At 49.6% G+C, this 13,877-nt stretch overlaps 1 protein-coding gene across 1 annotated transcript; it reads right to left on the reverse strand.

Annotated features, from left to right (window-relative positions):
- Positions 1 to 352: 352 nt before the first annotated feature.
- On the reverse strand, positions 353 to 13,167 carry LOC104564346 (heat shock factor protein 4-like; the record flags this gene model as incomplete). The annotated part of the gene is made up of 12 exons (XM_088530813.1): positions 353 to 639; positions 1,476 to 1,563; positions 2,414 to 2,479; positions 3,744 to 3,849; positions 4,442 to 4,666; positions 6,253 to 6,377; positions 7,228 to 7,327; positions 8,604 to 8,668; positions 9,817 to 9,892; positions 11,835 to 11,959; positions 12,182 to 12,309; positions 13,059 to 13,167. Coding segments are annotated over 12 exons (1,410 nt in total), but the record flags the coding sequence as incomplete, so codon positions are not given.
- Positions 13,168 to 13,877: the final 710 nt, after the last annotated feature.

Consider the following 13,877-nt stretch of genomic DNA (forward strand, 5'->3'; position numbering starts at 1 on the left):
ATCTCCTACAAGAAAAAAAAGGATTCAGAAGGCCCCTGCATCTCTGTGCTGATCTGTGCTGCCCCTACAAAACCCTAACGTGTTTTTGCAGATACTAGTTGGGATTGCTTTATTTTACAAAGTCCCTGATAGACTTCCTTGTGACCCTTCACTCAAATTCTCAGAAGGATTTTCTTAGTACTTCTGAAATTTGAAAAATAATGACCCTCCTACCCCCAACACACACCCAAAGGCAACATTTTGTTTTAAAACTATTGCTCTAGACAAACACTGAAATTCAGGGGTGGAGAAGGTAATGCCACAGCTACTGACCATTTCCAACTACTCAGAAAGAAAGGGCACGACTCTGTGGTGGGTTTCTGAGTCACTTTTGTCTCTTTACATTCAAACCTGTAGCTGCTTGGATGGATGGGAGGGCGATGCGACCATCTTGGAAGCTAAATCACTGGCTGTTGTCAGTTGAAGCACTCAGGTTTAACGGGATATCGCCCTGGACAGCTGCGGAGGACAGGTAAGGAGCCATGTTTGCCGACGGAACGTAAAGTGCTGAACTTTCGGGCAAGCTGATAATGTCATTTCCAAAGATTGGCTGACGATCAACAAGGAACTGCTGGGTGCTTTCAAGAATGACATCTTTCCCTGGGAATGCAAACAGACAACACAGAACTCAGTTTCTGGAAGGCAATCCATTGGGGTTTAGGAATTCAGGGAAGTGGCAAATCCCCATGGAAATCAGCAGAGGTGAGGGGCTCGAGTACAGAAAAAAAGTGCTTGGAAAAACTTGAGCAAAACTTGCCCTCCTTCAAGAGCCCATTGAAATCAGTGGAGGTCGTTGCAGGTTGCCTAGGTGGGGTCTGCACAAAGAGCTGAGATGCCTCAAGGAACGGAGAGGGGGACGACCAAATAGCCAGAGACTCCAAGCAGTGGGATAAGAGCAGTTCTTTTCTCCCTCAGCCAAAAACTTTCTATTTTTCCTTGTCTTTGCAGAAGGAGAAATCTGCCAGCTGCCCCTTATTGCAGCATCGTGTCACTGCGTGCACGAGAGAGACCGGGGACTCTCCTCTTTCGCAGCTCAGCCCGGCCTGCTGAGGAATTCCTCTGTTGCTCGTGCAAGACATTGGGCTGAAAACCCTTAATTTCACTTCAATCACCACACTGCTTTTAGGTGGTTATGAACAGGCAGAAGAAACAGTGGAAGTCTGAGGATGGATGAGTATGATGTGGTTCCAATTACACAGAGGCAGTTTAATTCTATTTAAACTTTTGAATATTCCCCATACTTTCCCCATTGCTCAATAACTACCTTAGCAGTTGTGGGGAGATATTGCTGATCACCATGAAAGTGAAGTATCAAAGGTTGTGGGAGCTTTTTCCCCTCAACGTGGCAAATGGTCAGTGCTGGACATTGCATCGAGCTGCTGGCACCTTAATTACCTCCCCATCCCCGAGCCTGCAGGACCTGCTGGGGCTCCTACCTGGGCAGGCACCGTTAAAGGGCGGGTTGAACGCTTTCGGGGGCAGCTCAGCTGCATTCTTCTCCAGATCCACTGTGAGTCGCTGCATCTTGATGCAAAAATACAAACTACAATGTACAATCATACAGAGACAGGGCAGCTTGTTAGAACTAGGACGTTCCTGGAGGTCAGAGCTTTAGCAGCGCTGCATAGTCTCCACCAGCAATGCCCTCTCTGGCCTCTCTCTCCTCCCAACCCTGTTAAAATAACCCACAGCGTGTGCTCAAAGGCAGCTACACCTGAAGGAGAGGGCCGGTGAACACGGAGCCCCTTGCTAGCACTGCTCTGTATGGGGTGACGCTCATGTCTTATGCAGACACCAAACTAGCACCACTGTGACCTGGCTGCTGCTCAGAGCAAACCCGCAGTTCTTGGCAGCCAGCAAGCACAACTTGTTATTAGTTTGCCACATGCACCTCAAAAACGCCAGCTGAATTTCTCCTGGTTTCCTCTGTGCAGGCCTGAATCATCCTCTATTCCAACCGGGTGTGTGTTCCCTCCCCTGAAACATGCAGGGGTGGCTGCATTTTATAAAGACACATTTTTAAGGGCTTTGGCACAAAGGTGTTTTATGAATCCCCAGCACTGTTAGGAAGCGATGCAGTTAGGTTTCAAAAGAACAAGCGAGTGACAGTCACACCAAGGCGGAAAGTCTGAGGGAGCCACTTTTAGTTAAAGGACAACACATGTCTCGAAGGTAGCTCTGCTTGAACGGGAAAAATAGGTCATGAGCACAAAGCATCGCTGCCGGCCGAACCTCCGGAGCTGCCCGCTCTGCTCTGCCACCCGCTTCCCCTCACTGCGGAATAACCTGTCATTCTGCAGCAAGGCACAAACTCCGTCCACAGCAACGTCTGCTTCGTACTTACATTATTATCCCAGAAACACATGGCTCTTACCGGGGACAAACTGGCTTCCATCTCGGTCAAATTCCACTCGTTCAGGGACAAATTGGGATTAAAGACCTGCGGGCACAGAAATGCAATTAGGGCTCTGAAAGGTGCAATGGCTCAAGACCCTGGTGCCCTCAGCTGCTGCCCCGATGTATTAGTTAAAGCTAGAGATGAACATTTGTTTGCGTGGGCTTGGGGTAGACCTAGAAGAGCAAGGGCCTTGGTGCCAGGCTGGTGCCTTCCACAGGAGGGACAGGGCACATGGAGCAATGCCCAAAACCAGGGCAGCAATTCAGCTCCATGCACATGTATCTCACAGCCCTGCTTTTTCTGCTCTTAGGTCATAGGGTTGCTTCCAGATTCGTGGGGTTTTTTGTAAAAGTGGTGTTCCAAAACATGGCAACAAAGGGCAAACCGCTGCGCCAGCCCCTCAGTGAGGATTCCTGGAGCAGTCTGCACAATGCGGGACACGGGGCTGCTGGTCCAGACCACAATTTCACGATTCACTCCCCTTCTCGCACTGTGCAGTTACACAGAGAGGGGAAAGTGGGTCAGTAACAGGAAAGCACCTCCCAAAAGGGAGTGAAGCAGCAGAAACCACTGTACCCAGTGACAGCAGACCACTAAAAAAAGCGTCTCAAAGCCCAAATCAATCCCGCTTTGGTTCTAAAAGAATAAAAGTAATTTTCTATGATCTCCCATTCCTGTTTGTCCATGCAAATTCACCGGGTGCTTAAACCTCAAGCATCTCCAGGGAATACATGTTCTCTGACAGATGGATTCTTCTCCTGCATACAGCTATTTTTGCATATCTTTGCTGATAATCAAAGAGAGGTAGAGAAAAAAAAGGGAGAGCAAGAAATAAACCCTTATATTTATGTGTATATATTTAAGGAAAAAAAAGCCACCACTCCTTTTCAGAGAAAAGTGCTCTTCTAGAATTCTGGAATTCAAGGAAAAGTGGGAGGTAATAGAGCTAAAAATCAACGTAGGAGCATCCAAGATGCAGAATACGTAAAAAAGAAACCACCATCCTCTGATGCAATTGCTCTGAAGCAATTAACAAACTAGCTACAGAGCTGTATTAAGTCTATTTTTTGTAAGAGTGGGAGCCCAATCTTGCCTTTACAGTCTTGCCTTTACCAAACACACTGTGCTTGTTCTCCTAGGGTAAGGAGCTGAGAAACACATATTTTCACAAGAAAAACTGCAAGACCCTGCAAGAAGGTCCCATCAGGCGCCGTGTGCGCGTTGGCCACAGGCCACGGACCCAGCGTCACCCGAGGCCGCGCAGGAAGCGGGGCTGTGGCCCGGCCCCGCCGCAGGCGACACTCACGTCCAGGACGCCGGCGGGCTCCAGGCCGTACTGCTGGCTCCTCAGCAGCAGCTGCAGCCCTTCCAAGCTCAGGTCGGGGCCGTCCAGCGAGTCGGAAATATCTGCTCTGAGAAAAGACGAAGGGAAACGTTGCCATGAGTGAGACACTGGGGTGCATGTGCTTAAAAAACAGGGCCGCTCTCGGCCTTTTGCATTGCTGCGGGTGCCATCACGAGCAAGGAGGGAGCCTCACAAACACAGAGAAGTTTCTTGGGTTTTCACTCTTAGTCAGGGAAATGAGATCTCTGCCAGCAAGCGTACAGTGACTCCTTACTGCACAGGAACTACAGTGACAAATATTTCCTTGCACATTTCTGCAAGCCAGGACCCAATGAAGCAAGGGAGACAGGGTGCACGAGCTCTTAGAGACACACCGTGCTCCAGCGGCCTGCAAGGCTGCGAGCGAGGACACAGCTCGGGGCTGCACATCCAACCTGGGCTCTAGGCGAGTCCCTCTCACTGTGGAAAGTCTTTGTGCTCCCACGACTCTGCCAAACAAGCTCAGACAGCTCTTGCTCTGTCGGGTTCCCCAAGTGAGATCCCCCACCCCCGGCTTCGAGGGTCCCCTTGGCAGGAGCCACGGGCACAGGACGCAGCTCTCAGGCCACTTGCCCACAGGCCTGCGCTCAGCGCGGGGACGCAGCCAGGGCCCCGCTCACCTGTCCAGCAGTGCCCTCCTGCCTCTCCTCTCGGCTGGCGGCGGCAGGCTCCCCGCCTGGGCCGCGCCGCAGCCCTTCCCTTCCAGCACGGACTGGATCATGGCGACGGGCAGCACGGGCGGCTCGGCGCCCGCGCGGCAGCCTGGCAGCGGCACCTCGCGCTCCGCCGCAGCCTTGGCGCCGGGGCTCACCGGCTCCTCCTTGATCAGCAGGAGGCTCTTCTCCCTGCAGCACAGGCAGCTCTTAGCGCCCCACGCAAGGGCAGCCGCGCACGGGCCGGTCTCCCCTTCCCACCAAACTGCCCTGCGGGGTTCTGCAGTGCCCAGGGGGGCAGAAATGCTCTGCTTTCTTTAAAGCGAGCCCCAGGGTCTGCCAAAGGAGCTGGAGAACCCTCAAGAAACGAAGCTTTATGGAGCTTCCCGTGGGCACGTGCACAGGGTGGCTTGGCTCAGGTTCAAGCTACCCCAAGAGGGCTGGGCAGGTACCAGGGGACACATGAGGGTCCTGGTGGCCTTTCCCAGCTGCACCGCTAGATGGGTGGCTTGCTCCAGGAAGCCACTTCAAGTCTTAGAAAGTTTCCTGGGATGCCACAACAAGGAGAGGGATTTCAGCTTTCAGGATGTAAGTGGGAGTCATTAACTCCACCTGGCTGCTACTCCCTGGGGAATGTTCTGCAGTAAAGTGGCTTCTTGTTACACACAGTATCTGTAAAGAGGCAAATCCAAAATATGCTCAACAGGAGCAGGGAACACTACTGAGAATGCAATATTGTCTTACAACGCCTGAAGACCAGCTTTGTTGAAACACAATACATGGGCACATCCCACAGAGGGGATGTGTGGGACACTACAAAGCCTTCCTCAGCGTTCCTCTCAAATCGTCTTATGACTCCTAAGCTCTCAGGAGCTCATGCCAATTGAGCCACCATCAGAACTAGTCATCGCTGGCTCAGGTTCTCAAGAGTCATATCAATCCTGTGTAGATCAGAGGCCACCAGATGGCACTCAGTAATTAGCAGCAATAAGCAACTTAACTTGAAGGTTACTTTTTTTCTACTTTAGAAATATCTTCTAGCCCTATCTTTTACCTGAAGCTCTTTGCATGCCTCTAATTTCAATTATTATATATTCTAAAAACTGCCTGTAAATCTAAAACTGCCTTGTCTCTATGTGAAACTATTTCCATGATTCATCTGTCTAGTTACTTTCCACTGACATAGTTGTAGCTATGATTCAGCAACTAGCTCTATAAACACTGCATATCTGTGCAGGAAGAGATAAGCACCAAAATACCTCTACATACAGTTCTTAGGTTCCTGGGACCTTTTCACAGAAAAATTGCCAAGTATCGGAAGTTGCTGTGATGCAGCATTGCTGTTCTCTTTAGCACAGAGATGTAGAGCTTGATTCTGCTTCTTTGTCAAGGCCAAGAGAAAACTTTTTTTTTTTTTTTGCTTTCAAAACCCTACTGACAAGCGTTGATATCCCATTCTTTGCTGAAGTCTGGAAGAGCCACTTTCTTGAAAGCAAAGTATAAAGAACCACGAAAAATTTCTCAAACAGGTGAGTGAATCTCTCAGCATGAAAGTTGTGATCTCTTATTGAAAGTTATACTGTTAATATCCCTACCAAGTTCCAAAAATTTGCCCTATATTGCAAACTGGAAAAAAAAAAAAAAAAAACTAACCTATCATCTCTATAGAGATTTACGATTCAGAGATTTTGGTAGAATTAGAGCCAGGAAATACTCTGCTGAAGCTTATTCATTGTCCATACCTGATTCTTCCTGTTTTTAATCACAGACACATTTACCTGTCATTCTCAGGAGGGGATTGCATGTGTATTAAGCTGGATGGTGATGCTTCAGTAACATCAGAGATGATGGGTCCTCCAGCAATTGCAGGGCTGCTTAAGCATGAGGCAGGTTCTGTTGGTGGCTAAGAAGGTAAAAATCATAGAGATTTATCCTTCTGAAGGAGTAAAGGACATCAATAGGTCTGTTGATTCTCCACTAGCCCAGGGAGGGGAGAGACAGGTTACTGATTTCCAAGTGCTGCACTCAACCACTTGAACTCCCATCCCTTCAGCTCGCTCTGCCCTCCTTGGGCTCTTACCTACTGTGTGACACTGCCATTTCCTCTGGTCTTTTCTCCAACCACACAGCAGCACAGCTATGAAATAACCACTGTGACTGAAAGGTCAACTGCTGACAGATTTTACCCTGTCTGAAATTCTGCTTAGCTGCCTCTGGAGCGAACAACCCAACTACTCTGCAGGTGCCATAACAATCAAGTATTTTAACTGTGGGACATGAGTGTGGCAGCTCTGCTGGCAGCAGCCAGGTGACAGGCCAGTAAGGCAGCACAACCCTTTCCCCTTCAGGATGCAGAAAGCCCTTGCAGAAAGCATTCACTGCGTTGCTTGAACAGCTGTCCCCTCCGGTGCCTGTTTGGGTGGTTAGAGTGCTGGGGATGCCCGGGGACTGCGAATACCTGCCTTTGGCCAGGGAGATCCCCAGGAAGGCACCACTTCTAGAACAAGCTCTTCTCTGAGCCTGGCTGTGGTAACGCAGGGCCCGTCCTCCCCTCCCACATCCGGGGCCTCTCACGTTGCCCTGGGCAGGCCGCAGCAGCACGAGCAGACACAGCTCAGCTCTGCCAAAGTTTTCTCTTCTTCATGGACAAGCTTTTGCCAAACAGCTTACTCCATAATCCATGTTATTGCCTCAAATGTTTCCTCACACTGGCCAAAGAAAGTGCATGAAATCGGAGGCTGGAGCAGACCTACCGACTGAATGAAATAGGGGTCATGGAGAGGGTCCGTGGACAAATGCCGGCCAAACTTGGGCACTTGTGGAGTTGAGATCCCATTATCAAGCATCAGAGGTCTGTGAAGAAAAATAAAGAGGTCTGTTTTCCCAGCCACATATTAACTGACTGTTCCCAGGCTGCTCACAGAAGAAATGTCTCAGCCAAGGGTTGTTTCCATCTGGATACTCTGATTTTCCTCTTACAGAGGAGAAAGGTTCTGTTTCTTTTCTAGATCTTACTTGAAATAGACAAGTGAAATAAAATAAAATTTTATTTTCATCCCACGTATAAAGAAAAAGATGAAGATATCTGAACCCATAATCAAAAGTAGCTCTTGAAGATACAAAAGCATAGGACTGACAGGTTTTTTCAGATGGCTGCTGACAAGAAGTGGGGCTGTGTGTCAGGCCTTGGGTTGGGAGCACTTTATGGTTAACAAACAAATGAAACCAAGAGAAAAAGAGAAAGAGCCTCGAAATGATGACATTCCACCATGAAACCTCCGGGGTTTGGTGATGTAAATATTACCAGCATCACATTACAACCACAGAGGAACTCGGAAACAGCATATTCTGACACCCACCTGGCACTGTAAATTCTATGATGACCCTATAAAACTGCCTGGCAAATCCCTTTTCTCCTACCCTCAGGAAAAGCATCTCTTCAGTGTTCAATTAGAAGAAGTTTGACTGAGTGCACTATGGAAAGCCAACACTGCTCCCCCATTTATATCTAAGAGGCCTGCCAGAAGAAATTAAATCCCACTTTCCCCTGTTCTACAAACACTTCACTGGATGTGTTCTACAAACACTTAACTGGTGCTGAGATGAGGCCAAGATGATTCAAGCTCCTCTATCCTCATGCCTTGAAGCATTTATGATCCTGAGATTCCCCTAGTTAAAATCTCCCTCTGCCTCTGTGATACCTGCAGGTCGTTGTCATCACCAAACCTGTCTGCACACCCCACGCAGAGACTGCAGGTCAAACCAGTGGTAGCCATGGGCCAGCTGGGCCTCGTTGCCTTCCCACCATATTACACATGGCAACACTGCCACTGGCATCCGTAAGGCCAGCACTGGGGCCCTTCCCCCGGCCCCTAGTTAGTGTCCCCATCCCCTGGTCTCCCTCTGTATTCCCCAAATAAAGGTCATGAGCTGACACGGTGCTTCTCTAAAGGCCACTGAATGGGGCATGTCAGCAGGTCTGACTCGGCACTTCATCCCATTCAGTTCCCATCACCATGGTGTCCTGGTCTGGTGACCGCCTGCCTGGGCAAGCTGAGCTTGTGCTTTTAGCGAGGGGGCAGCGCTTTGCACCCATGAGTGTGTGTGGGCACCACACAAGGGTACTTACAGCTTCCTCTTTATCCCGGTGCTGCTGGGGTTTGATTGGAGCTGGCCAAACAGAAACTGAATCAGCTGTCAAAAGAGATCAAAATCAGTGTTAATCAGCAGGGTGATTCAGCATTCCCTGCCCCCCCGGTCCCTCCATCTCACACATTTCTCCCTTCTCCCAAAGTGGGCAGCAGCCATGAAACATGGGAGCCAGGCTGTGCAAGGCCCTGGAGCCCAAAACACAACAGATCATTGGAAAGATCCCTATTCTCTTCTGTGCATGGAAAAACACAGCTAACTCCACCTGACCTAGGAATATGCCTAGGAAGCACACAAGCAAACACTCCTAGACCTGGAGGGAGGTCTGGCCTCTATACAAGTCTTTAGAGACTTGTCTAAAGTGCTTGTGAAGACTTTGCAAATGAAAAAGGCAGCCCCCGTACGGTGGCCCTGGGCAGAGGTCTCGGCACTTCCAGCCGAGTTTGTCAGGCCTGTGGAATTTGGCATTGACACAACAGCCACCGAAGAGGATGTGGGATGGTTTTGGAGAGCAATCCCCCAGCAACCTGCTCCCGCGTCAGCGCAGCCTCGCGCCCCTCTCTGACCTCCAGACAAAGAGTGAATTATCAGCACGCACCCCAGCTGCCTCCTGCTCGCTGCCCCGCGCAGCCAACGGAGCTGCACGAACGCAGAGCGGAGGGGCCGGACCCGCACGCGGCCTCGGAAGGTTCCATGGCCTCATGCATTTCCATCCCATGACTCAACGATGCCATGTGAGAGTCAGAACGTGCCTCTCACTGAGGGCCACTGGGAAACATGACTTGCTGGGTCACATCAGCAGCCTCCAGCTGGGGAGGCCTTTTGGGTGCAGGAGGTTCTATCTGTTAGGGGAGATGCCTCCACCTTGCACTTGTACTAGAGGCTTGCACAGTAATTCCTGCTGGCCCAGCAACACCAGAAAACCTAACAGTTCCTGGAGGACTCCACAGGGCAGAGGAATGACCAGCCACTTCTGCTGCCTACAGCTACGGTGGCAGCTGATGGGGAGGCTCTTCTCTCCCCCTGCAGGGCCAGGGTGAAGCCCAGCATTGCCATGCAGCTATTAAAATACAAGTGTTTTTCTTCTTCAAGGCATATGAGAGCCTGGGGAAGAGTATGGGGCAAGAAAAAAAATAGAGAGGAGGACCTATGGCAGACAGTGCATGGGAATCTGGATTTTAAATGATCATTACCTTGTTGATCACCTTCTGCTGCTGTGTGTGGTTCTGACGGAGCGAAACAACTTCCCTCCAGAGAACTTCATTTTGCCTGAAAGTGAAACGAACCTCTCGTGAGCACAGAACTGCCCCACCAGCCCACGGTGCTGCCAGAATGTACAGTCGACCCAATTTTGCAAAGCTTCGGGCAGCATTTAGCACTTTCCCGATTGCCCCAGCTATGAGGGTCATGCAATTGCTCAAAGGAGTTACTGGTTTCCTTGACCATTCAGCCCCAGGACCGGGGACGAGGAGATGCACAGGTTATTTGCCATGTTGCCTCCAAATCTGGTTTCAAGTCAAGTCCATGATGCAGAAGATTTTGCCAGTGAATTTGTTTCAGGAACATAAGGATGTACCAAAAACTAAGAGGCCAAATGAACCTTACGTATCGGTGCAACTTATAAACTCTTTTGCTACGTGCCCTTTAGGTTGTTTCTCTCTTTGTAATGTGGATAGACACTAAAATGGGGGAGGTGAGGCCCACCAGCTCCAACCAGTTAATCAGCTCTAGCGAGGGAAGTATCTGCTTTAGCACAGCAGGAATCCTTGGAGTGAACTTTCTGCAGGTCCAGGCAGGATTTCCAGGAAAGCAGCTTGACTAAGTCACAGATTGCTTTGGCATTATGCCCTGATGTTACTTCACCAGGACAAATTTTTTAATGTGGTCTCAGCCTGGAATTTCTGCTCTTTGTTAGCTTTTAAGAGTTGTATCCTTTTAATCAGCTAAATGCTTTTGACAGCTGTTGGAGGGAGAGAGCAAACCAAAAGCGGAAATGAAATAAAAACCAGGCCAAATCACTGATGCTGGAATTCCTTAAAAATTAAGGACAAGCCCAGAGAGAGATTCCTTCATTGCCACCGTACCTGGATTGGAAGGTGTGATTTCACACCCATGAGAAGCATAAGAGGCATTTAAATTCAGAAAAGAAAATTATCTAAGATATATAAGGTGCTGGGTTGCTATGACCTTTCAAAACCCAGAGTGCCAGCTTCATCCAAGGATGTATGAATCTCAGCTTTCCCAACAAAAGTTGTTTCTATATTACACTGTCTAAAGACTTGGAAAAATCTAAAGAGCTCTCTAAGGATCAAATCCCTGGAGATGAATAGAAAACACTCTAGTGTGTGATCTCTAAAACCATACCCATTTACTTAATTCCTAGTGGCCACGTCTGACTCGGTCTCAGATTCTGAGACAGCAACAGGCTGAGAAACCACATGCACAAAGCGCTGCGTACGCTTGTTCTGCTCTTACACAACAATTTTGTCTACGCCAGAAGCCAGGGTCATGGTCCAAACCAGTAGAGCCATCCTTATATTCTTATATTTTTAGATCACTCATATGTTTTGGAGGACAACACAGACTGATTTCTGATTTTTGAGTATGTGGAGCAGGCACCACTGCATCTCTGCTCAGGACTCTCCTAGGGATGAGGGAGAATTACGTCTCTTCTTGCTGCCATCTTTAATATGTGGAGGAAATACAGATATCCAAGTTAAATCCTCAGGTTACGCACGTATTTCCTGCATGCCCTCTTCTGTGCTTTCCTCATCTGTTAACAGTATATATAGACGGGCAGCATACATCTACCTTTCGCATGACACAGACAGAGTATCGATTCATATCTGTAGAGCATGGGGGACTGTTTGCATTGAAATCCTACATGTTATTGTCTCAGTGGATCTAGTGTCCACATCAGAGATGATACTTGGCCCTTTAGCTACACTGGGCCTTGGGGCAATAGTTTCAAGGTTCATCCTGCATTGGCACTTGCGCTGGTTGTGTCTACTGCAAGAGAACGTACACTTTGTGCAAAGCTACGTTTCCAAAGTTAGGGTATTTAAGCAGAGAAGAGTCTTGGCCGGAGACCACGTGGGCTGTCCCGGGTTGTGCAAGGCTGCTCCTGCCACGCCATCCCCAAGAGCAGCAGCTCCTCCAGGGAGCGAACGCCTGCACGAAGCAGCCTGAACCGAAGGAGGATTCAACTCACTGCTTCATGTCCTGCACTTGACACTCCATGTTCTCCTGCTGACTTCTCAGTATCTGTACCTCGTATAGCAACCTGCTGAGGTCCTCCTGACGCATCTTGGTCTCTTCACTTTTCACTACTGACACCTGAGGGGGAAAGCAACAGGGGTGGCTTTTACCAGGACAAGAAGGGTGATGGATGGATATGGCATTGCTGCAGCTTGGGCAAGGGAATTCCACCAGCTGGATACTGGCGTGCCCGAATACCAGGGGTCTATTGGGAGCAGGCACCGATTTCACATCAGTTTGGGTACAAGGGTGTTTAAGAAGCCTGCTGCAGCCGTGGCCCTGAGGACAGGACCTCCTCACCTTCCTTTTGATGTGCTCCAGGAGGTGCTCGTGGCCCTGCAGGAAGCAGAGGTGCTGGAACTCAGTGTCGTCCCGCTCGGGCTTCACCAGGCCGCCCTGCTCAATGTTCACCACCTTCCTGAAGCCGTCTGCATGGAGAGGCGCTGGTGAGGCCCCATCTGGCCTTCTTCCCATTCATCTACATCAGCCCTAACTAAATCCCACCGCAAGGCACCGTGTCCTTCCCGGGTCCCACTGCCACGCAGCGCGAAGCGGAGGCAGCTGCGCTACATCTCCAGCTCTGCAAGGATACGGCCCAACAGACTGGTATTTACCTCAGACTGGTATTTACCACAGAGCTGCTAACGTGCTTAAATAGCAAAGGGAAAACCTGGCGGAAGAACTTGGTCAATTGACCATTAAAAAATGGACTTTGTTTAACAGAGATGAACTCAGGCAAAGGAGGAGAAGAGGACGTGTATTTACGACCATCCTGGAGCAGATGTGCCGGGACAGGCTCAGTGCAGGGTCACACTGTGCTCCACAGCATCCCTTTGCAAGGAGGGTTTTACAGCAGCAAGATGCTGCAAAAACACCCCTCGAGGCCTTAAACTGGAAGCCCTGATGGGTCACCAGATTGCTGGGGGGAAAAGAAAACGAGTAGCTGAATTTCCTAGCTTATAACTTGCAATTAAATCTAAGGGAAATTTCATGCTGGGAGCTGCAGGCTCCTCTGGCACCATGTAGCGAGTTCCTCCCGTGGCAAATGTGTCAATGGACAGGAGGTCCCGGCTGCTGGACGCGCACCTCCTGATCACCTTGCCACTCTCCTACTTCCCACCGTTTTTGCCAGCGCCTGTAGGACCTGCACAGCCTCAGAGCTGGGGGTTGAACTTACACATGTTCAGCTGCCGGACAAAACTGGCCATGTTGTTGTGTTTGAAATACTTGGGCAGCACCTCCTTGGCAAACCGGCCTTGGTCGAATACATGGAAGCTCGTGCCATTCTGCAGAGGAGACAGGGGGACGTCAGAGCGTGGCCACGCGAGGGTTCATACGGACACTGCGCCGACTCACAAACTTCGGATACCTCCTCCTGATTATTTTGAACAGATAGAGCTGAGAGAGCCACCGCAAACTTGGCTGAGCAGAGCCTATACATTTTAATGGTCGTGCTTCATAGCCCGCAGCTCAGCACGTGCGTTTGACATGGTGAAAGAGCCACTTTCGAGGCTGTGCTGCCAAGAACTGGTTGAAAACCAGCGCAGACTGTTCTGGGGTCAGCACCGCACGGACGCGCTGCCCTCCGACCTGCTGGCAGCTCAGGGAGCAGGGACAGGGCGAAGCTGCCTCGAGCCCAGCGAGGGCTCAAAAATAACAGCTGACTTAACAGCAACATCCACAATATTGCAAAGGGCAAGAGAGAGGGAATCACTTATACACATTAGAAAGTGATCTTCAGTTTGAAAGCCCTTATTTAAAATACACGATTAAAAAACTCAGTTGTTCTGAGACATGAGGCCACGTACTATTCACTTCAGAGAACTACCATGGACCCAAACAACAACGTAGCTTAAATCCCACCTCAGGTTTTGAATGAAAAATATACTGGACATAAATAAATGACAGAAAGGCTGGGTTAGGCTTTTTTCACCTTTAAACATGCCTTTATTAGAGTCTTATTTTTAGAGAGCAAGTTTATGCACACAGTGTATCT

This window comes from Tinamus guttatus, unplaced genomic scaffold (assembly GCF_059628265.1).
Source record: "Tinamus guttatus ecotype Peru unplaced genomic scaffold, ASM5962826v1 Tinamus_guttatus_pri_ptg000389l, whole genome shotgun sequence".
NCBI lineage: Eukaryota > Metazoa > Chordata > Aves > Tinamiformes > Tinamidae > Tinamus > Tinamus guttatus.